This window comes from Macaca mulatta, chromosome 9 (genome assembly GCF_049350105.2).
Source record: "Macaca mulatta isolate MMU2019108-1 chromosome 9, T2T-MMU8v2.0, whole genome shotgun sequence".
NCBI lineage: Eukaryota > Metazoa > Chordata > Mammalia > Primates > Cercopithecidae > Macaca > Macaca mulatta.
The window spans coordinates 60121825-60142773 of NC_133414.1; the positions used below are offsets into that span (position 1 = coordinate 60121825).

The 20949-nt window shown below is 43.6% G+C and overlaps 1 protein-coding gene across 1 annotated transcript in view; it reads left to right on the forward strand.

The window, feature by feature from the left end:
* The window catches only part of VSTM4 (V-set and transmembrane domain containing 4), a 101441-nt gene extending 80934 nt beyond the window's left edge, over positions 1 to 20507 (forward strand). The window contains 1 exon segment of the mRNA NM_001194390.2: positions 19970 to 20507. Within this exon segment, the coding sequence (NP_001181319.1) occupies positions 19970 to 20095 (126 nt within the window). The 3' untranslated portion in view covers positions 20096 to 20507.
* Positions 20508 to 20949: the final 442 nt, after the last annotated feature.

Here is a 20949-nt window from a genome sequence, read left to right on the forward strand (position 1 = left end):
CCATAATTAAGCCCTAGGGTAGCTGAGGGGGTCAGGCCACCCCTGTTCTTTAGGGAGAAAATGATCTCTGTGAGCCAGAGACGAAAGACATAGAAAACCAGGAGCGCCACAGGCTTAATCACTGCACATTTCCCAGGGGAGCGCTTGTGTCCTGTCTTCCCGCTCCGATCCATCCTTTGCATGGCTGCTGAGGGATTTTTCTGAAACACAGCTTCATCCGTGTCATTTCCTGTTGTAAATGGCTCCCTCTCGCCTCCAGGATGAGGCGGCTTCCTGTGAGTAGTGGCTGGCCCTCGTCATAATCTGCCCGTGCTCCCTCAGGCCTACCCCACCCAGGACCCTTATCCTGCTGAGACCCCAAGCAGTCTAGGTCCTCTGTTCTCACCCACGCCCACCTAATCCTCCCGCGGAGCTGCTGCTCAGCTCCAAGATGTGGCTCACTCACCCCTTCTTTCTGAGGCCTCCTCACCTCTGCCTCCCACTTCTCTGGAATCTAGGTTAGTCTCGGCATCCGAGTGAGTTGTGCCTGTTCACGTCAGTGATCTGCTTGTAGATAGTTCTTGGGGTACTTTTCAGTTCCTCTGTCCTGGGTGCCCCCTCATGGTCCACCCACCTTTGTACTTGTAGGTGGTCCTGAGAGGCCTGGCCCCCTGGTTGACTGATTTTACCCCTGGCTGTTGCTTCTCCCCAGGTGGTCAGGCTGCCTCCCCCCATCCACTGCCCTAGAGTGTTGGCTTCTCTCAGGCTGTCTTCTCCTTGAACACATTCACAGGCACAGCAGCCATCTGTGCAGCCCATTGGTCCCCTAACTGGGGTCCTCAAGCCAATTCCAGAACAACTCTTCTGACTGTTGACCAGACACTCCCCTGGAGGGCCCGCGGGCACCTCAAATCCACCATGACACAGGCACACATGGAGCTCATGGCCTGCCCCACACCTCAGTGTGCATGGGATATCCTGCCTTAGCCCATGGCATTCCCAACCAGAAGCTAAATTGTGGTAAAATACACCTAACAGCAAAGGTACAATCTTCATCATTTTTAAGTGTACAATTCAGTCATGTGAAACACACTCCCATTGTGGTGTGGCCAATCTCCAATGTTCTTTTCATCTTGCAAAACTGAAACTCTGCACTCAAGAAACACCCCCAGCCCCACCCACCCAGCCCCTGGCTTCCACCATTCTACTTTCTGTCTCTATGAATTTGACTGCTTTGGCGACCTCATAGAAGTGGAATCCTGCAGTATTTGTCTTTTTGTGACTGGTTTATTTTGCTTAGCATAATGTCCTTATTCATTCACGTTGCTGTGTGTGTGAGAATTTTCATTCTTCTTAAGGCCTAATGATATTCTATTGTATGTATGCACCACATTTTTTGTGTCCATTTATCCCTTGGTGGACAGTGGAGTTGCTTCCATCCTTTGGCTGTTGTGACTAATGCTGCCATGACCATGGTGTACAAATATCTGTTTGAGTTCTTGCTTTTAATTCTTTTGGTTATATACCCAGAGGAGGGATTGCTAGATCAGATGGTAATGGCATTTTTAGTTTTTTGAGAAACTGCCACACTGTTTTCCAAAACAGCTGCACCATTTTACATTCCTACAAATAGCACACAGGGTTTCAATTTCCTCATATCCTCATCAACACTTGTTAGTTTCCTTTTTTTTTTTTTTGATAGTAGCTATTCCTAATGGATGTGAGGTGGTATCTCATTGTGGTTTTGATTTGCATTTCCCTAAAGAGTGATGTTGAGCATCTTTTTATGTTCTTGTCGGCCATTTGTCTATCTTTGGAGAAATGGCTATTCGAGTCCATTGCCCATTAAAAAAAATGAGGTTATTTGATTTTTTGTTGTTGTTGAATTGTAGGAGTTCTTTATATATTGTGAATTTTAATTCCACATCAGTTACATAATTTGCCAAAATTTTCACCCGTCCTGTAGTGACTTTTTCATTCTGTTAATTGTGTCCCTTGATTTCCAGAAGCTTCAAATTTACATGGGAACTGGTTTTAAGTCAGGGAGAACCAGTCTTACCCCTAATGATGTCCTCAGCAGGGAATCTGGAATTACTAGAGTGCCCCTTTGGCCAATGTGTATGGAGTGAATGATGAATAATGTTTGCATGGGAGGATCTGTGGATGGAACTTAGTCTGAGTTCTCCCTGCTCCAGTTGTGGGCCAGAAGGCCAGGCACCGCCTGGGAGCTTGTTGGAAAAGTAGAATCTCCGGCCCTGACTCAGACCTACTGAAGTGGAACCTGCAGTTTACAAGGTCCCAGATGAGTATGATAAACAGTAAAGTTTGAGAAGTGTGGCTCTGAATAACTTTTCAAACTAAGTAGGCACCTCTGGTAGGGTCAAAGCTGTCAGGATCCAGAGTCGCTGCCACCCACCTCCGGAGAAGACTGTGCTTTCACTTTAGTAAGACAGGTCAGGCCCCTGGGGAGAAAGGGAGTTGTCTTATCTGTCAACAAAGAGAAAACTAAATATGATAATTCTAAAAGTCCTTGTGACTCTCTAATTCCTGCAGACCTTTCCAGAACAGCTCATCCGTACGTCAGCCAGGTGTATGTAGCCTTGCCCCATGATCTCCTAGTGTAGCACTTGACTGGGTGACCAAGACTGACTTACCTGTGATTCTCTCCAGCTTACAGTCCACAGTAAGCCTCCCTCTTCTCATGGAAACCCAAAGATTAGAGTGCTCAAAATGGACAGAAAGGAAGTAGTTCATTCATCCTAGTTCTGAGAGACCCTGCCGTAGAAACCTGCCTCCTCTGTAGCGCTGTTGAAAACCACAGCATGGCCAGCCCAGAGCTGAGATGCCCTGCCTTGTTCCACATCTGCCAGGTGTTGGGAAGAAGTTTCTTCCCCCAGCCCCAGTTTTCACCATTGAGAATGTACTGCCAGGGCCAAAAAAGAATTTGTCTCTTATCAGTAGCGGAAAAAGACTTTGAAGCACATTAGAAAGCAGTGATAGAATTCTGAGAGGATTTTAATAATAACCCAAGTCCCAGCAAAATTATATCCAGAGGACATGCATTTCAGGTTTCTTGAAGGATGTTTATAATAAGCCAGAGAATTTCTCTTGTTGTCGTTAATGTGCTAGAACTGGTTTCAGTTAAATTTTACATGAAAAGGATATATTAACCTGCATAAAATATATTCATAATCTCAATTTAAAATTAAAAAGAAGAAAAAAAGCCACAACCATATGTACAATATATTGCCCCAAGTAAAAGCCTTGGGAAAAAAATACAAACTTTGCTTGTATCACACTAGTACCATTTTTGCAGAGATAAAATTTCTATGCTCCCCTAGGTACACATGCACAGCCCATTATTGTCGCGGGGAGTTATGTATGTCAGCTGGAGGGAAGAACGGATGTTGAGGCTTCAGAAGGGATGGGCGTGCGGAAAACAGAAGCCATTTGCTTTCATGGCTTCTTCCAGTCTAGAGAGAGCAGGTGTCTCAGCCTTCGGTAAGCCGGATGCGATCAAGATCATACCTCCCCAACATTGGAAGTGAGAATATCCTGTATCAGGAAGTCTGTTAACCTTGACAGAGGGCTGTCTTCCCTGCAGGCCACACAGTTAGTGACAAGGCCCCTCTACTGCCTGCCCCTGCCAACACTTGCCTGGCAAGAACCAGGTCACGTGCTTCTCAGCTGTGTCGGAGACCAGTAGAAATTCACTGGGGCTCCAATTTTGTTGAAGATGGGCTAAGTGACACAGTTACTTTCAAGGAGTCTTTTTTTTTTTTTTTTTTTTGAGGCAGAGTCTTGCTCTATTGCCCTGGCTGGAGTGCAATGGCCATCATTACTCACTGTAGCCTCAAACTCCTCAGCTCAACTGATCCTTCTGCCTCAGCCTCCCAAGTAGCTGAGACCACAGGCACGTGCCACCACATCTAGCTTTTTTTTTTTTTTTTTTTTTTTTTTGTAGAGCTGGGGTCTCACTATGTGCACAGGCTGGTCTCAAACTCCTGGTCTCAAGCGATCCTCTCACCTTGGCCTCCCAAAGTTCTAGGATTACAGGTGTGAGCCAGTGCCTGGCCTCAAGAAATGTTTTAAGACTGGTGTAGCTCCTTAAGCTCTCCTTAGGCCTCCCTTTTGGGAGACAAAAGGAATCCTACTGCATATTGCTACCAACAGAGTTTGCCCCACTTTGTTCTAGAAGGGTAATGTGGCTTTGTACTTTGAGAAGGAAGGTGACTTTGGAATTGGCCCCCTCAGGACCATGTGCTTCTCCTGTTTAATGCATCATTGATTCATTCATATTGCTTTCCCAGTCTTCTATTTATTAATTCCCCAATAATTGTTGAGCGCTGACAGGCAGGGGCCAAGGTGCCAGAGAGGCAGGAGCATGAGCCTGGGAGCCACCTGACCAAGATGAGCAGGTGCAGGGAGATTCGCTGGGCTGGAGGATGGCCTAGGCAGGAGGCAGGCCTGCACATCCAGCAGGCCAGCCCATGGGTGGCCTTTCCTGGTTGTGCAGCCCACCCTGGTCCCAGGCGTCATGGTGGGGCTCCACTCTGGGGCAGGCTGTCCCTACGTGCCTGTAGGGACTGTCCCTCCCTGCAGAGCAGTATCTTGTTTTCCATCTCAGTATGGCTGATTTGCTGCCGTTATTGGGCACTTCATTTCTGAGATCATTGCACTGCTGGGAAATATTTTTTAAAACTTTTTCTCTGCGTTTTATTTTTGAAATCTCATGAAACAATATCATTTCTGCTCACATTTTCAAGCCTATTTCATTTAAAACTTCAGTTTTGAGCACAGAGTACCTCAGAGTTACTAAAAGACTTTTTCAATCCCACATGGAGAATACTAGAAATGAAGTGCCATTTTGGAAAGACAGATAAACATCATCAACATATCTGTAGCATCAAGCTAGGCACCCAAAATATCAGGAAGAAAATTTCTATGTGAAATTCTGAGTTCACAACAAACTGATGGTGCATTTAAGGAGATTTTTTTTTCTAGCCAGAATCAATTCTGATTTATTATTATAACTTCTTAAAATTAAATTTATGAATTTCCAAAGAGCACATGTGGTCACCAAAAGATAATAAGACACAGCCTCATAAATTTACCTTGAGTGTGTTCATAGAAAGATGAAGAATAAAAATTATTAATTCAGTCATATGTGCCCATTGCCAACATTGCATTCAACATGAATTTAACAAATAAGCAGGCATGCCTACTGCTATTTTAGATTTGGTTTTAATGCTTGGTTTGTGCCCTGTACATCATGTCTATGACCTAAAACTACTGTGATGGTGATGATGGTATTGATGATGGTACTGATTATGGTGATGGTGATGATAGTGGCGATGATGATGGCGATAGAGATGGTGATGATGGTGATGATGGTGGCAGTGATGATAATAATGGTGATGATAATGGTAATAATGATGGTGATGACAGTGATGGTATTAATAATGGTAATACTGATGATGATAATGATGATGATGGTGTTGGTAATAATGGTGGTAATGATGATGGTACTGGTGATGATGATGACAATGATGTGATTATGGTGGTGATAATGGTAATGGTGATGGTGGGAATGATGGTAGTGATGATGAAGAGGATGGTGATGATGATGGTGGTGATGGCGGTGGTAATGATGATGATAATGATGATGATAATGATAATGCTCACCCTTCCATGGCACTTCCCACATGCAGACACTGTTCCAGTGCTTACCAGGAGAAGCACCCCTTTAACTTTGAGACAACTCTTATTGTCTCCACTTCACAGATGAGTTAGAGGACACACAGGAAGGTAAATACTAATACAAGGTCTCCCACTAGGACATGGCAGAGCTGCTCCAACCAGGCACTTGGCCACAGATCCCTGTTCTGCCCCACTGCGCTCTGAGCTCTGATGCCTTTTGTCAGAAGTACTCAGTAAAGTCTGAGTCTTTGGGTTTTCAGGGTGTTTTCTGTCTTGACCTCATTGGACAGTGGTAGAGAAGTAGGCTGGCAATCAGAATCTCCTTTTGTTAAAATAGAAAGTGAAATTATTCCTCTAAGTGGTCTCTGTCAGGAATTTGGCATATATTATTCTAATTTTTTTTGTATATACAAATGTAGATCCATATTTATGTATATATTCCCAATAGGTATATACAGTCCACCCACATTTAGTGTGGGTCATGGCTATAGATTCTGACAAATTCATTTCTGTGTACCAAGTTTGCTAAAAATGGGAATGATTCTTTACGCAACATTCACAGGTTGAATTGTTTTCTCATTAACAATATCTCAGGCACATCTTTCTACATCAGTACGTATAGATCTACCTCATTCTTTAATTACTGCAAAGTGTTACAGTATCATCATTTCTTTAACCAGTATCCAACTCTTGGCCATTTAGGTTGTTCTAATTTTTCACTCTTAGAATGTATGCTTTGGTAAATATCCTTTCACATATAACTTTATGTGAGTATTTCTGTAGGAGAGTTTTTTTTTTTTTTTTCTTTGAGACAGAGTCTCGCTCTGTCACCCAGGCTGGAGTGCAGTGGCATGATCTCAGCTCACTGCAAGCTTCACCTCCCGGGTTCACGCCATTCTCCCACCTCAGCCTCCTGAGTAGCTGGGACTACAGGCGCCCGCCACCACGCCTGGCTAATTTTTTGTATTTTCAGTAGAGACAGGGTTTCACCATTCACAGGATGGTCTCGATCTCCTGACCTCATGATCCGCCCCCCTCAGCCTCCCAAAGTGCTGGGATTACAGGCATGAGCCACTGCGCCCGGCCAGGAGAGATTTTTAGAAGTGGGATCATTACGTGAAAGTATAGCCTCATTTTTAATTTTGATAGAGTCTGCCCAATTAACTTCCAGAAGTATTTTCCTATTTTATTCTCCCACGAAAAAAAAAAAAAAAAGAAAAAAAAAAGAATCAGTAGCCACTTTCTCACAGCCTACCCAATGGAAGACTGGAAGATATCCTCTCTCTCTTTCTCTCTCTCTCTCTCTAGTGATCAATCATCTATCTATATCTACCTATATTTTAAACTAGTAAGTTAAAAGCCATGTGGAGATTTTAGATGACTCCAAGCAGTAGAACCCAGGTGTTCTACTTCTTGGTAGAGTGTTGTCATGGACCCCCTAGAGAAGCTAAAAGAAAGAAGAGTTTCACTGGAAAGAGGAAAGTGTCCCTGTCTACATTCCTGAGGCCAGGCAGATTGGGGTGGGGGTGCTAAAAGACAGTATCAGACTAGTTTTCTTTCATTTTGTCTTTTTCATTCATTCATTCAAAAATGGCTGCCTGAGTCAGATGTCTTTCTAGGAGCTGAAGTTGCAGCCAGCAGCATCCTCAACCTCTCATCCACTAAAGGGGGCACAGACATTGGCACCTTGAAATTAGCTGTGGTAAGGGTAGTCACACACGAAAATCGGAAAATACTGCTCACATCAGAGCTTTCTTTCCTGTCAAACCTGTTGTCTACACTATCCACACGGCCCTGGTTGCAGCAGTAAATAAGCGACAGTCACTGCCTTTGGGGAGCCCAGCAGTGTGGTCAGAGGCCGGCTCTACACCAGCCCTGCTGCTCACTAGCTGCTGGCTGCATGCTCGCCACTTCTCCACCTTCGTCTCTGTACATGTCGAATGAGGGTGATAATAAGGGTACCTTCCACATAGACTAGTTGTTGTACTAAGTAAATATTAGGTGCTATTGTCACATTCTTTAGTGGAGGAAGACAGAAGGCTACCAAATGGATGATACCTTATAATGCCAAGGAGTGATCTGTGCTCTGAGGGCAGCAGAACAGGGCAAGGGGAGCTGGGGGTGGGGGGCTGCATTCAATGGGGAGGACATCACAGTTAAGCAGAGACCTGAGAGTGAGAGAATGAGACACATGGCTCTGTGGGGAGAACATCTCAGGTTGGGCTGAGAACACAGCCTGGGCAAAGGTCCTGAAGTGGACCCTGAATGAACAGTGCCATCCGGGGTGTGTCCAGGAAACACACAGAGATCCATGTGACTGGAGCCCTGGTCAGCAAGAGGGATATGTGGAGCAAGCCAAGGTCAGAGGCAGGCACAGGACAAGGTCATGAAGGATCAAGACCCTTATCCATGCTGATGTCCTGATAAGAATTCTGGATTCAGAATGTGATGAGAAACAACTGGAGAACTGTGCAGAGCAGTGAGTGACATGGTTTGACTTATTATTTAGAAGGATTGTCTTTCCTACCAAAAAAAATATAAAATAGCCAGATGTGTTTGGCCCTGCTCTGAGACACAGTGGTGTTCATTAGCGTTTAGCACATAATACTTTCCAAAATGTCTCAAAATGTTTTCTTCTTTCTACCTCTAAATATTTCAAAGCAACGGACTGTTTAAACAATACTTGCTCATCATCTATAATGCAAATAGTAACAACAGTAATAATCAAACACTTGTATAGCATTTCTCCAAGCACATTACATGTTTTAATGCATTTAATCCTCAAAATAACTCTACAGGATAGTTACTATTATGAGTCCCACTTTGTAGATAAGGAAATGGAGGAACAAAGAGGTTAAGTACTTGTCCAAGTTTACACAGCTAGTGAATGACAGTCTTCCTGTCTCTGAGAGCACATGTTCCTAAGCAGGCCCTGGCACAATTAGATGGGTCTAGGAGAGTGTTAAAGACTGTGGTTGATCAGAATATTGAGTGTGTTCAAGTTTGCAAATTCTCAGCATGAACATCTATGTTGAAGTAGATAACCAAAGGCTCCCTTTTTTCTAAGCAAAAGCATCCTCTTGAACAGTACTGCCAGTAACAGTACTTTGAAAGTCAGCTGGGAATTCAAACACCTATGGTCCACAGGGGAGAAGAAATGAATGACCATGTTAGACCATGGAGCGGTTGCTGTGAGACTTTGAAAGTTCCAAGTATTAGGACTCTCCCCAAGAGCACTGTCTATAATCACATTTTAGCTTCCAAAACATATGTTGGTGAAATTGACAGGCATCTATCTGTCTGATAACTTGTAGAAACTTGAACCAATAAGATTTGGCCTTGGGCCTTTCTATGCCAGACTTAGCAGCTCCCAAAAGGGTCACCTCTGCCTGTCCTCAGAGCAGTTAGGTGGTGACTTTCTGTCATGTCACATCCATTCTGAGGACGCACTTTGCTGAACATCCTGTGTACTTTTTAGACTCAAGGACCTGAGGCGAATTTGCTCTGCTCATGATTTCTGAGTGAGTTTGTCCAACCCAAAGTGTCACCAAACGTGGAGAGGACTTGCACATCTTCATATCCATCCGGGACTTCTCTCCTGAGCTCCAGACCTTTTCCAGTCCTCCCACTGTCCTAGAGCATGCTGGGTGACTGGCCCTCAGTCCCTGGGTGACCATGCAGAGGTGGGGTGTTGGGGGAATCTGGCCAGATTTGATCTCAAGGCTCATTTATACCTGAAGCTGCAGAGTAGGTGGGGCGTTTGGTGCCTCCGAGAGTGCCTAGGCCCCATGTGTCTCTGGACCCTGGGTCAAGGCACACCTAAGTCAGCAGTCACAACAGAATGCTAGATTTGGGAGTGCAACTGGATTCCAACCCTCACCTCTGAGTGAAGATCTACTATGAGTTATGCTGCTAGAGCCAGAGGTCCCAGTGGACCAGTGGCCTCCACTCCAAGGAGATGGTGAGAGTAGACCTGGTGATGGCTCTAACGATTACCTCTGAAAATGCCCCTGGACGTCTCCAGTAGCCCTTGGACACTCAGCCTCATATTTTCACCTATCCAGCAGACAGCTCCGCCCAGGGGTCTGCTGCCACCGCACACACAGCCTGGCCCAAACAGAGCCTTGCAGCCTTGTGGCCTGCATCCCATGCCACCCAGAGGTGCACTGGGAACCTGGGGGTGAGGCTGTGGAGAGGGGAGGCGTTCCAGTGAAATTCTTTCCTTCCCCTCCATCACTCTCTCCCACCAGGGACAGCTCCATGTTTCTATCTTTGGGAAGTCTTGGGTTCTGTGGCCTCAAGTCCTCAGTTTCTCCACACCAAGCCAGGGCTCCTGCCTCTGATAAGGATGGGGTCAGTTCCCTTCTACCCCAGCTTCCCCTTTAGTTGGAGCTCATACTGCCTGCTGAGTGGTGAGGGACTGCTCCAAAACCTCAAACATTTTATGCCAAGGGATGTTCACTATTTTCCCTGTTGGCATCCCAGGCCTACTTCTTGGGAAGGGACTGCTGTCTGCCTGTCTGCTCACCTGGATACAAGACATTCACATCAGAGCATAGACACTGCCTCTGAACATGCACTTGCAATGCCTGGGACTGCCCACGAGCATCTGGGAAGGACTGACTGCCTCTGAATCCAGACACCACCTGTAATCCAAACTCCATAATCACCAGCCCCGCCTCACAGGGCTGGCATGAGGATGGAGTGAGATGGTAAAAATTAGTTAGCGTTTTCTGAGTTCCGTTCTCAGAAGAACCGATCCTCAGCCACCACATTCTGCTACCTCCCAAAGCCACTTCTGGATTATGTCCTTTGTCTTGGAAAGGCATTTCTTTTGTTTCTTTATTTTTATTTAACATATACATCATAAAACTCTATATTCTCTTTTCATAATAGGTTTAAATAAATTTGCCAATCAACACCCATGGTCCTTGAGATTGAGTCAAGCTCATATCCAAGGCATGTTGATGATAGTAGGACTGATAGGCTTCACAGCATACTTTTCTCTCCTGAGTTGGGTCCTATGGAGACCCGTTGAGGACCCTCTGTCAAATCGAGCTTTCTGAATGCACAGCCTCAAGATCCTTGGTGGCCGTAGTTATGTGTGCAGTGGTTGCTGTTAGGGGAGAGTTTGTTTTACCAGTTACTCTGTTGAATAAAAAATGAGCACTTATCTTGCAGGGAGAAGAGGAAGTCTGCTCCTGATAATTTGTAATTCTCTCATGGGTAAATAGATTCCTGATAGTGCAGCTCTGTGGAGCTGCAGTCACATTTTTAAACTCTAAGGTGACGTTAGCATAAACATTCCATGTCCCAGTTATTGATCTGTTGCTGTGATAATGGTATTACCCAATTGAACTTTTGACATTGAGAGAACTTGCAGAGGCTGCAATTGCATTTTTCTTTTATTCCTGTGACTTAATTCAAGTTACACATCTAACTGTGATCTCTGTGAAAAAGTGTTGTTTTGCAGGAGTCTGCATAAGAGAATACTAAACCTCTCTCTCTTAGTAAGAATGTTAACTTCCAGCTTGAATTATGGAAAGACACCTACAAAATGAAATACTCAGAAACTACCCATTAAGAACTTAAAGTGTGTTATCTTCCAGAAAGGTGCACAACCTCAGAATTCCTTGGGGTTAACTTTTCTTGCATTAGCCAAATAAAATTGTTCTTCCCCATGATTTTCACCCTCAAACTGGGGGAAAGGGGGCTTGTATTAGAGGTGGGAGATTCAGCCCAGAGGCTGCTATCTGCTGTCATAGTACCTCATCGTTAGCAGAACAGAAGGCTAGATAGGCCATTGCAAGCTCTGAAACTTGCAAACTCACTTTGTGATGCCCAGAGTCCAGGAAGGTTCATCACTGCATTTTAAACCTTTCCTAATGCTTCTGAGAGGAAGCTGTGCTATGTGAGAATTTAATTTGGCTCAGCAGCCATCCAGGAGCAGTTGAGTTCAAGTCTAGGACTGGAAAGTTCCTTAAGCATAAGGAAAAGGTAATTACCACGCCACTAACACCTAGAACAATGGCTACAAGAAAAAAAGTGCTGACAAGGATGTGGAGCAATGGAAACACTCATGTTTTGCAGGTGGGAGGGCAAAATGGTCCAGCCTAGACAAATAGGCAGTTTCTTACAAAGTTAAACATAACTTACCATGTGGCCTAGCAAACCCACTCCTGGGTATTTACTCTAGAGGCATGAAAACATCACACAAAAACCTATATGTGAATGTTTATAACAACTCTATAACCACTAAAAACTTGGAACAACCCACAAGTCATCCAGCAGGTGAGTGGATGGCTGGTTGCTGCATGTGGAATACTCTACCAACAGAGAGGAGCAGACAGTCATTGCTCACAACAACAGGGATAAATCTCCAGGGAATTATGCTTAGTGAAAAAAAGCCAATTCCAGAAGGTAACACACTGTATGATTCTTTGTATGTCACCTTGTCTAAGAGACAAAACCATAGTGGCAGAAAACAGATCTGTGGTTGCCAGGGGTCAGGGCTGGAGGGAAGGTGGGACTGTAGTGGGGTGGCATGCAGGGGTGGTGGAACTGTCCTGAGACCTGACTGTGGCAGTGGTTACAGACATCTATACCTGTGCTACAATTCTTAGAACTGAACACGTAAAATGTCCATTTTACCCATGTCATTTAACACAAATAAAATGAAACTTTGAGAAACCTCCATTATGTCACCAGAGACACAGCAGGAGGTGTGAGTGGAGCTGTAATCCTAGGACTGAGTCTGTGGACATACGTTGGTGAACATGCCTGCAGCGTGAGGGGTCTGGCACACATTTGAGAACGTAGCTCAGAAACATGCATGCTTAGAACATTCTTAGATGTTACTTATATAAATGAATGAGTTCGTCATTAGTTTGTTGTAAAATGCCTTCCTTCACTGGCCAGCGAGCAGTTCTGTGATGGTGATCGTGGTCATTAGAGAGGGTGAGACAGAATCCGAGTAGTTCACTGTGCAGGGTCAGAGGACATCACAGGTGCAATAAGTGGAGGAGAATGTGGCTGCCAATGGCATCAGTGTCAGGGCCTTCAGAGGGCCTGGTGGGTGTTGAAGGAGTAGGGGTCCACCTTGTGTGTGACGGGCAAGAGTTTCATGTAGAGGGGATCAGCTTAAACAGAAACCTATACTCTCCTTCCTTGTTAGAGAAGTTTCAGGCAGGAGCCTGGAAGGAGGACTGAGTGGATCACGTGGCTCTTTTGCATCCATAGCGTAACCCTTGGTACTTTCAGCAGTCACAGGATGTGCAATGTAAAGAAACCCCTTCCCTCAGGGCTTTGCAACCTATGGCATTCATTGCTAGAGAACCCCTGATATTCAAAGGACAGGTCAGAAACATCTGAGGCAGGTAGCAGTGGGTTCCTCTGCTATGAGGGAATAAATCTTCTGGCCCAGTCCTGCCCCTGTCAATACCCACATCCTGAGCCCCACCATCCTCTCCCACCATGGGCTGGGCTCTCTTTTTCCACACGGAGGGCAGCAGGCAACAGGCTGCCACCATGGCTGAGTGCGACCCAGAGATGAAACGCCACCACCTCCCAACATCTGATCACTCTGCTTAGCCCTGGGAGTGTGAATTCCCAAAGCCTTGGTTTATTTTATGTATTTCACTTTATCTTGAAACAGATTGGTTTTTATTTGTGTTTTAGGGCAAGATATCTGGACATAGGCCAGGTCCCTTGCCCGTCTATATGGCACCTTTAGGTAGGTTACAAAAAGGCACTCATCTTAATAGACATATTAAAGAAGAGCTCCCCATCATGGTGGGAACAACTCTGGCTCCACAGAACGTCTTGGGAGAGCTGAGCATGGGGTGAATTTCAACCCTCAGTCACTTAAACCTGGAGACCTTGGGTAGGCCCAGGGCCAGTCCAGTGGTTCATTGAGGCAGCAGAGACTAGGCTCCTCGGTCTGTTTTCTCTGCCATCTTGAGCAGGTTGGCTTGGTTTTCATTCATGTTGCTGCTCTGTCTTAACATCTAATTTGTTTTTCCCTGGAAGAATTGAGGCCGTGCCCAAGGAAGTCCGAGCATACAGACCTAGTATGATCGCTCCCCTAGGGCAAGGAGCCCTTTCCTGTGGGATTTTTCTGTCTTCTACCTCGAAACCTCAGCCCAGTCTCTTCCTGAGGTGGGGCTGCTTCTGCGTGCCATTTTGTTTCTCCTTACGTTCCCAGCATGAAACATGGTAACAAAAGAAAAGTGGCTTCAGAGAGAGCTGCAGAATGGCAGGTGGCACACAGGGCTTGGGGACAGAAACGACCTGACTCTTGGCACTCACAGCCTCTGTGTGCTCAGCTGACTGCAGGATCTGTCTCGGCCCCGGGTTCAGTTCAGAGGGCAGTAATGTCCTGCAGCTGGCCTGTGTGCCGGTCACCTGGCAGCCAGGTGCATTGCTCAGATGGAGGCAGCCACACCTGGCTGATTTCCCTCTGTTAGCTTCCCTCCCCTGCTGGAGCCAGGTGCCCTTCATACCAGTCAGCATGGCAGCACCTGAGTCCCCATTGCACCCTTTCCAGAAAGCTGGAGGTGGGCATGGGCTGCCAGCACCCCAGCTAGATCTGTTGTGGCGCAGGGTCAAGGCCAAGGCCTGGCCATGGCGGGCCAGGCAACTGGGGATGGGAGGTGTGTAGGGGGGTAGGGTACCATGTGAGGAAGTCCTAGAGCCTCTCTTCTCCAGTCCTGCTCCTCACTGAACCAGGGATAAATGTATCAGACCTTTGTCCCCTGCCTTGCCTCGGGGAGGGTGCTCTGCTGCTGACATAAATGCCTTAATCTCTTATATCTTCCCACCCCATCAGGTAGTTCTTCTCATCTCCCCTTCAGGAAGGCTATTTTCTCTTCTTCCATTCTCTGCTGTCCTCACCTTGACTTGTGTATTCATTTGCTAGGGCTGCCATAACAAAATACCGCAGTCACACAGTCAGGGCGGCTTAAACAACAGACTTTATTCTCTCACAGTTGTGGAGGCTGGATGTCTGAGCTCAAGGTGCTGGCAGGGTTGGTTTCTCCCAAGGTCTCTCTCTCTCCTTGGCTTGAAGATGCCGCCTTCTCCCTGTGTGGTCTTCCCTCCGTGTGTGTCTGTGTCCTCATCTTCTTAGAAGGACACCAATCAAATTGGATCAGGGCCCATCCTAATGGCCTCATTTTAAGTTAATTACCCCTTTAAAAACCCTATCTGCAAATGGAGTCACGTTCTGAGGTCTTGGGAGTTAGGGCTTCAACACAGGAAATTTGGTGAACGTGATTCAGTCCATAACAACTAATTTCTAGAATCTGTTCCTTACCTGTCAAAAGATATCCAGGGCTACTTAGTTCACAAAGTTCTTGTTAACTTATGAAGCATTCAGAATGTGCACATATGCATGCTATTTTAGTTGGCCCTAGAGAGGAGGTGATGCCACTGAAACACTGATTTGTTCACACACACATGTTTAGCACCTTTTATGGGGCAGCCGCTGGGCCAAAACATTAAGTAGACCTCATTTCAATCCTCATAATCGTCCAACAAAGTAGGTATTATTATCTCTGAGCTCCAGTGATGGAACTGGCCCAAGGTCACACAGCTGACCTTTGAATTAAGATCCAAATTCCTCCTGCACCCATGATCTGCAGTCAGTCCCAGGACGATAGCCTCAGTCACTCTCCTCGCCTCTTCTCCATGAATACTTTCATTGATCTGAGAGTTAGAAGAATTTCCCTTTATTGCAGCCTTCCTCTGATGCATCAGTACTTGCCTGTATCTGACCCCCCATCCCCCCTTGCTCATAGAATCCCCCTCCAGACTTACTTGCGGTTTCTCACTGGCTGGTAGTTTTCTCCCTGGCTGGTAGTTTTCTAATATAAAAAGTGAGACTAAGGGTCCATGAAACAATGGGTTTTAGACACACAAGATACCAAGCAGCTGAATACAACAAATGCCGGGTCTTTATTTGAGGAATAGAAAGAGAATCTGACCAGGAGTCACTGCGGGTTAGGTGAAAGGGAAAATAAAGTAAAACCAAACAGCCCCAGGAGAGAGGAAATGGCCAAGTTGCTTCTCATATATGCAGAAAGTTCTAGGGCTTTTTCTAAAGGATTCTGCCAGGACTTCCCAGCAGCAGTTGGTTCACTCTTGCTGCCTGTTTTCCAGTGATTACAACATCCGGATATAAATGTAAAGCTCGGTCCGGGTTTGAGGCCTGGAACTCCTCCTTCAGGCAGTTTCCTTGAGGTTTTCAATGGAATTTACAGTCGTAAGAGTGTTTGTGAATAGACAGTTCAACACTGTTGAAGCTTCTATCCTGAGTTCCACAATTTGTACTAACACTCCACAACCTTCTGTGCTTCCTGCATCCCCCAGAGTAGGGTAGGGGCTTGAAGAGAGTTATTTTGAGGGCCAGTGGCTATAAGGAAATTAACAGAAGTGCTTCCTCATTCATTTTCAGGGGCGCTGGGAGTGATTCCCTAGCTTCAGTCCAGGTTGGGTTTGTCTACTGAAGATAGCAGTAAACTTGTATCATCTGAAATAAAGGTGGGGCTTTGCAGCAGGCTCCTCGTCAGGCTGTGCCCCATTGCAACCACCTGCTTTAACCACTGCTTTCTGCTCCTGGCTCTTGGTTTTACCACCAGTTTTTTAGTTTACCTACCTAAGCTTCTCCTCAGATGCACCTTAAACCTTCCACTGAAACATTAGTGCAAAGAAAGGTAGTTTGGTGAAAACCAGTGAGGAATATACATTTGCCCCTTTCATTGGCCATTAAGAATTTATTTCCAGTTAAACAAGCTGGGAAATGTAATTAGGCACATGGCTGATGTGATAGCCAAGTCTGCATGCCAGAAACACAATAGGTTCTTTAAAGATGCCAAGGACTGATATTATGCATCTTATCTTGGAAACTATACACTTCACAGTTCTGAGCCTCCTGTGAGCTGCCTCATATCTTCAATCAAATTATTATATTCCAGAAATATGCATAAGGGAAATGATTCTACACATTTTATGGTGGGTTGTTGCTTGTAGCAGTAATTGAAGTACCTTTTCCACTTATGAAAGTACTAATTTTATTTGTTTTTATTGCTTTTCTAGATGCAATTATTTATTTAGTGTGCTTTGGCTTTATTAAATTATGTTTACTATAGGAACATCATAAAAATGTATGAAAACAACACATCAGCCAAGCCAGCCTGGTGACCTGTATTGAGAGAGCTAGTGTTATTTTTCATATCCAAACGTAATGGAATAACTTAAGAATAAACAGATAATCTACACTAGAAAACAATGCAATTTCAAGGTAATGTAATAAAACACCTGGACAATATGATTTCATAAATCTTGGTGCTAAAATTTACATGAGTTGAGTTTTGTGGGCTTATTTGAGGACACATGGCATTTCTAAATGGAATCATTATAGTGGGAAATGTAATTAAACCAAAAAGCAAGAACGTAAACAGGGTTTTTGTTGCTTGTAAGATATGGATGACTAAGAAGCAATGTAAAGACTTTTGGTGTCAAAAGGCAAGCAGAAGGCTCTCATCCCTATAAAAGATCTTAACTTTGAAATTGAAAAATTGCTAGACGATTTGTCTAGGTCACTTGGCAGTCGCCTCCAGCAGAGGTGCTGGCTTAAGGAATTCTTTGTAACTCTCCTTGTCTATTACTTCCTGTGCCTTTTAGGGTGCATCATCTCAAAAGAAAAGAAGTGTTTTTGCTTTTGGCGTTCTTTTTAAGAAACTTAAATTGAATGAAGATGGTTTAGTTGTTTGGAATTTCCACCAGATAACCAGGAAAGAGGCATACAAACTTTTTTAAAAAAGTAAATCAAACAACAACAAAACCAAAGCCAAAACCAAAAGACCCTAAGTCTGACATCCTTATAAAAAGCAGAGGTGCTTAAATGAAAATGACTGTGTGACTTTAAATTCATGACCAACTTTTATTTTTCTAATTACGGATTAAAATTAATTAATGCATTGTTTAAATACGTGTGCCCACTACAAAATCCAAAAGGTAGCAACAAATGTACACAGTGAAGGCTCAGTCTCCCTGCAGCTATTCAGGTTACTTCCCTAGAAAGAGCTATGGTTAACGTGCTCTCCATTTTCTGAATGAGTGCCAAGAGTTCCCAGGATTTTCTAAGTATGTAAAATATGTACCCACATATTTACTTACATACCTGCATACACACGTATTTACACAGGATATGATAGTGAAATATAAAGTACACATATAGCTCCTCCTTTTTTCTTAAAGACTGCACCATATATTGTGTTATACGAATGTCACCATCTCCTACTGATACCTATTTAAGTGTTTACAGTTATTTGCTTGTACCAAGAAAGATTCCCACTCATAGTAAAGGAGAGAACCTCTATGTTTTGTCAACCTTTGTTTTTTTTTTTAATGTTTGGTAACTTGAAAGACACATAAATGATGTCTAAGTGTGACTTTAAGTCTCAGTTTTCTGATTATGAGAGGGTGAGTATCATTTCATCTGTGTCGGAGATGCTTGCATTTTTCTTTCCCATGAACTGCTGGTCCTGTCTGTTGTCCTTTGCTGAATTTGCTAGTGGAAACTTGCTTATTATCTTTGTTGAATTGCAAAGCCCTTTAATATGAGCTGTAAATATTTTCCTCATGTTTTCAGTTGTTTTTTGATTTTTAGAGATGGTTTTGCGATGTGTAGCATGAAAATATACACACATCTTTTTTTCTATTGCTCCTGGGTTTTGTGTCATATGTTAAAATAATTTCCATACTTGGAGACTATTTTTTAAAAAAATCCCCACCTATTTTCTAGTACTTTTATAGGTTTATTTTCCACATTAAAATTTTTAATTCATTTGGAATTAACCTGGGGTGAAGAATGATATAAGGATGTGATTTTATTTTTTTTTTCTTAAATGGCTGTCCAAGTATTCCAACAGCATCTATTGAAAAATAACTTTTAGGTTTAATTTTTAATATTGCTAGATTTGAATAACCAATTTTTCTTTATTTTAATAATGTTCCTTAATCATATTAAGAAAATATATGTCTACACCTACTTCATTCAAAAATTGTTTTAAACAAAAATGTGTTTTTAATTGTATTAAGTACCTTTCTAGCATTTATAATCATATGCCTTTTCTCTTTTGATCTATTACTATTATGAATTATATTAATAGACTTTTTGATATCAAATCATCTTTGCATTTCTGGAATAAAATAAACTTGAATATGATTATCTATCTTTTAATGTACTTCATTCTCTTTGAGTAAATTTAACTTAAAATTTGTGTTAATAAATGATATCCTCCCTCCCTCCCTCCCTTTATTCCTTCCTTCCTTCCTTCATTCCTTCTTCCCTCCTTCTTCCCTTCCTTCCTTCTTTTTGACAGTACATTCAGATTTCCTGGAGTTAATGTTTATAATTTCTATTTCTCTGGAACATTATGCATTTTATCCTGTATTTAGAAGTTTTTTCAGTATATTCAGCAAACTAGTCTTGTTTAAAAATTGTTAAACTTCCTTCATTTAGTTTATATCTCTTATTTTTTATTTTATTCACTTACGCTTTTTTCCTTTTTATCTTGATTAATTTATTTTTCAGTTTATCTGTTTTACTGGTGATTTATGCAGTCTGGGTTTATTTCTATGAAGTTCTTCCTTCTGCTGTTCTTTATTTTGTTCCTCTTTTTCTAACTCCTTGAGTTGGAGGCCTGACCCACTTAATTCATGTTGTTTAGTGTAAGTATTTCAGTTTAGCGTAAGGTTTTCTCCCAGCACTGCTTCAAACGTAGGCTTTAGGTTCTGGCAAGGAATATTTTCCTTAGCATTATTTTCAAGATATTTTGAAATTATAGTTTTATACTAAGTCATTTACAAAAATTTCTAGGTGGTGGCATTCTAGTTTTGTTATTTTAGAATTTTTTTTGTTTCCATCTCCACCTTTTTATTTCCCTTTTGGTCAGAAACCATTAGATACATTGTTTTTACTCTTCAGCATTAAAGTTTTCTTTTAGCCTTGTGTTTAGTCATTTTTTTTGTGAATGTTTCATGTTAACTTGAAAGCAAATCACAGGATATCACTGCAGGACATAGTGCTCTATGAAGACAATGAGATCTATCTTATTAATTATGTTATTGGATTCTATGTAGCCTCTTAAATTTCTTGTGCACTTATCCCTCTCTGAATCCCAAGATGCTATGAACATGCATGCTTGATGAATGAATGTGTGATGTAGAACTCCTGTGGTCAGCTAGAATTGTGTTTTGTTTTGTTTTGTTTTCTTTTCTTTTATAGCCAAAGATTGCTGAGGAAAACTTAACCTATGCCGAGCTGGAGCTGATCAAACCCCACCAGGCTGCCAAAGGCGCCCCCACCAGCACTGTCTACGCCCAGATCCTCTTCGAGGAGAACAAGCTGTAGCACCGCATCCTCCTCCAAGGTTCTATTTGATGCCTGCCACCCAGTGATTTATGAAGCCTTGGAGACAAAACCCTTATTTCTGTATTTTCACTCGTGCCTTCTGAGTGGTGGAGAGCCCCCTTTTTAGCTGCATTCTGGGTGCCTTTGAAGAGGTACAAGGCTGCTCTCCCCAAAAGAATAGGGGCCACAGATCTTGACAGATCTCCCAGGACAAGATGCGCCTGGGCCTGAGCCCTGAGTGTAAGGACTCTGATCCTGAGAGCAGCCAAAGAGATTTTCTGCTGAGCCAAACCCCTTCACATTTTCCTCCTCTTTCCCCAGGTTTTCTTTAAAATCGTTTTAAAATCTTAATTTTACTCTCTAGTCTTCCCGTATCTGTGATACAAGCTCATAGTATATAGCTAGAGGAAATGCCATTATGGACCCAACTGTAAGATGGCACATATGTTGGTTTTCCAAGGATCAGATGGCGTTGCCAGCACCGCCTGATTGCCAGCACCGCCTGAGATGACATCTCTTGTTTTAAATGGATGCACTGACCCTGAAGATTAAGGCCAGAGGGGCAGACTGACTAGACGTATAAGGTCTGTCTCTGAATGCCATGGTGCCCACCTATGAAACCCTGAGGTCACAGGACAAGAAGAACAGCATTCTAGAGGGCTTTCATCCCTTTGGCAAAGTGGACCTGTAGTGATAGAGAAATGTACTCTCCGAGAAGTGCTTACTCACCCTTTTCCAAAGGAGCAGAGGTGTTGGCCATCAGGAGCCACACTGGAGCGCATGGGCCTCTTCACTGTGTGCCAAGTTCAGTCACCTCTGATTCAGCGCTTGAGGGTATCTGCTGCCGGGTGCCC